The sequence below is a fragment of the Nothoprocta perdicaria genome, unplaced genomic scaffold (genome assembly GCF_003342845.1).
Source record: "Nothoprocta perdicaria isolate Ctin4 unplaced genomic scaffold, notPer1 scaffold_808, whole genome shotgun sequence".
Lineage (NCBI taxonomy): Eukaryota > Metazoa > Chordata > Aves > Tinamiformes > Tinamidae > Nothoprocta > Nothoprocta perdicaria.
The window spans coordinates 1-3,422 of record NW_020456097.1 but is presented as its reverse complement, the minus strand read 5'-3'; the positions used below and the strand labels follow the sequence as shown (position 1 = coordinate 3,422).

Below are 3,422 nucleotides of genomic sequence, written 5' to 3'. Positions count from 1 at the left end.
GCCGCAGCCCGGCGTGCACAACCTGCCCGTGCCGCCCGTCTACGGGCTGGTGAAGCAGGCGCCCAAGGCGGGCGCGGGCAGCCCCTTCGGCGGCAGCAGCCCCGCGCGCGACGCCGAGCCGCAGGACGCCGCCTCGCTCAAGGACGTCTTCAAGGGCTTCGACCCCACCGCCTCGCCCTTCTGCCAGTAGCTCCGGCGCCCGGGGTGCCCTCAGCGCCCGCTCGAGCCGTGCGCGGGCTCGGGGCGTCCCGCCGGCGCCGGGAGCCAAGGCCCCGCGGGAAGCGCCGGGATGAGCCGCGCTCCCTGGCTTGGAGCTCCGCTCGCGCATCCCAGCCATCCCGCGGGGACGCAGGAGAGCCCGGCGCCTCCGCGGCGAGCTCCGGGCGCTCCGGCTTGTGCGCGGCAGGTTCTTCCCAGCCCTCGCCGCCTCCGTGCGCACCGGCAGCGCTCGGCAGCACCCGGCCAAGTAGTAATTCCCAACGCGCGGCGGACTCGGGAGCCTTTTATATCAGAGCCTATTTTTACACCTCGGAGCGCTTCCTTCCCTCCCCGCGGCGCCGGTGCCGGTGCTTTTGCCCCCGGTTTGGAGGGGGATCCGCGGAGCCGCGGCGCCGGCCGGCCGCCCCGCTCGCGTTCCTGCGTTAAATGAGGACTCTGGCCGCGATCGCGGCCGAGCGCCAGGGTTAGGCGCCCCGGCCTCTGCCCGCAGCCATAAACAGCATTTTTAGAGTGTTTTCTGGGGGGAAAACGGCCAAAAAGCGAAGCGGCGCTGGCGGAGGGCGCCGGAAGGGAAGCGGGCGGCGGAGCCGCCGAGACGGCCGCGGGACGAGGAAGGGCTGGGACGGCTTCTCCCCGCCGCTGCCAAATCCGCCCCGGTATTTTGGGGGGAAAAAAGGGATTCAAGGGATCGCGCCCCGGCGCGCGCGGCCTCCGGCTGACAAAGCCCTTCCCGGCAAAATCCCCGTGGAAAAACAGCCAGAAAAGGGAGCAGGAATCGGCATTCGCCGCGCGGGGGGAGCTCGGAAGCCGGCGGCGTTTGTACAATAACCTGGACTGGCTTTTTTTGGTTTGTAAAATACCGTTTTTTTTCTATTCGAGGACTCCGTAGCACTCCGCTCCCTGCGGCCGCCCTCCAACCCTTGAGCCATTCAGATATATTTTTTTCCCATCTGCCAGAGCTTTAAACCCGAAAACCCGATGCTCTTCGCGGAGGTTGTAATAAACTGTAAATACTGTTGCGGAGTCGGGCTCGCCGATGCAAATATGTATATAATGTATGGGGATTTTTACAAGGCCCGTCCCGCCGCATGGCTTTGTGTTTCCCCCTTGCCCCGGCTTCCTTTTTGGGGTTGATTTTCCTTTTCCTTCCCTTTTCCCGCTCTGTTTTCCGTTGCACTTTGCGCCGCGCTCCGCCCCGGTTGGGGTCACTGCCATTAAAGGGGCTCTTGGTTTTCACCGGCTCCGCTGCGTCTGCCTTCGCTTCCGAGGCTGCGCGCTGGGGGGGGCGCCGGGTGTTGCCCCCGAACGGGTGTTGCCCCCGAATGGGTGTTGCCCCGGACGGGTGTTGCCCCGGGTGGGTGTTGCCCCGGACGGGTGTTGCCCCCGAACGGGTGTTGCCCCGGACGGGTGTTGCCCCGGGTGGGTGTTGCCCCGGACGTGTGTTGCCCCGGACGGGTGTTGCCCCAGGCGGGTGTTGCCCCGGGTGGGTGTTGCCCCAGGCGGGTGTTGCCCTGGGTGAGTGTTGCCCCCAGGTGGCTGTTGCCCCCTGATGGGTGTTGCCCTGGGCAGGTGTTGCCCCACGTGGGTGTTGCCCCCGGGTGGCTGTTGCCCCTGGGGGGGGTGTTGCCCCGGACGGGTGTTGCCCCCGAACGGGTGTTGCCCCGGGTGGGTGTTGCCCCGGACGGGTGTTGCCCCAGGCAGGTGTTGCCCTGGGTGAGTGTTGCCCCCAGGTGGCTGTTGCCCCCTGATGGGTGTTGCCCTGGGCAGGTGTTGCCCCGGGTGGGTGTTGCCCCAGGTTGGTGTTGCCCCAGGCAGGTGTTGCACCTGGGGGGGGGGTGGCCCCAGGCGGGTGTTGCCCCAGGCGGGTGTTGCCCCCAGATGGATGTTGCCCCAGGCGGGTGTTGCCCTGGATGGGTGTTGCCCTATGTGGCTGTTGCCCCAGGTAGATGTTGCCCCGGGTGGGTGTTGCCCCTAGGGGGGTGTTGCCCCAGGTGAGTGTTACCCCTGGATGGGTGTTGCCCTGGACGGGTGTTGCCCCAGGGGGGTGTTGCCCCGGGCGGCTGTTGCCCCCGGGGGCAATAACGCAGCTCCGTGAGCAGCTGCTCCTCCTCGCAGCGGGAAAACGGGCCGGGAGGCCGGGGCGGATTCAGCGCGGAGCCGCCCGGAGCGGGAGCCTCCGGCCCCGGGGCCTCCGCCTGGCCCGAGGGGCGCGGACAGGCGGACGCAGGGACAGGCGGACGCATGGACAGGCGGACACATGGACACAGGGACAGGCGGACACATGGACACAGGGACAGGCGGACACGCGGACGCAGGGACAGGCGGACACACGGACAGGCGGACACGCGGACAGGCGGACGCAGGGACAGGCGGACACGCGGACACGCGGACACGCGGAGTGTGGGCGACACACGTCCGCCTGGGTGCACGGGGGGGACACGCAAGGTCCTGCGCCCTCGTGCATGCTTGCGACGGTGCTCCCCCATATGCATCCGCAGGTGCGCATCTGCATGCACGCACGCCCGTGTGCATGCATTCGTGCATGGCTGCATGCTTCCGTGCATGCACACGTGTCTGTGCACACTTGCCTGCTCTCCTATATGCATGCATCCGCGCACACTTGCATGCTCACCGATGCACGCATCCGTGCAAACGTGCACGCTCTCCCACATGCATGCATCCATGCACACGTGCATGCTCTCCTATTTGCATGCATCCATGCACACTTGCCTGCTCTCCTATATGCATGCATCCGCGCACACGTGCATGCTCTCCCACATGCATGCATCCATGCACACTTGCATGCCCTCCCATATGCATGCATCCATGCACACTTGCATACTCACCGATGCACGCATCCGTGCACATGTGCATGCTCTCCCATATGCATACATCCATGCACACTTGCCTGCTCTCCTATTTGCATGCATCCGCGCACACTTGCCTGCTCTCCCATATGCATGCATCCATGCACACGTGCATGCTCTCCCACACGCATCCATGCACACTTGCATGCCCACCGATGCACGCATCCATGCACACTTGCACGCTCTCCCATATGCATGCATCAATGCACACGTGCATGCTCTCCCACACGCATCCATGCACACTTGCATGCTCACCGATGCACGCATCCGTGCACGCTCTCCTATATGCATGCATCCATGCACGCTTGCATGCTCTCCCATATGCATGCATCCATG

General features: G+C 65.7%; 1 protein-coding gene across 1 annotated transcript in view; it reads left to right on the top strand.

Moving 5' to 3' along the window:
• The window catches only part of ZC3H4 (zinc finger CCCH-type containing 4), a 10,586-nt gene extending 10,396 nt beyond the window's left edge, over positions 1-190 (top strand). The window contains exon 13 of the mRNA XM_026051950.1: positions 8-190. Within this exon, the coding sequence (XP_025907735.1) occupies positions 8-190 (183 nt within the window). The remainder of the gene's footprint in view (positions 1-7) is intronic.
• The last annotated feature ends 3,232 nt before the right edge of the window (positions 191-3,422 follow it).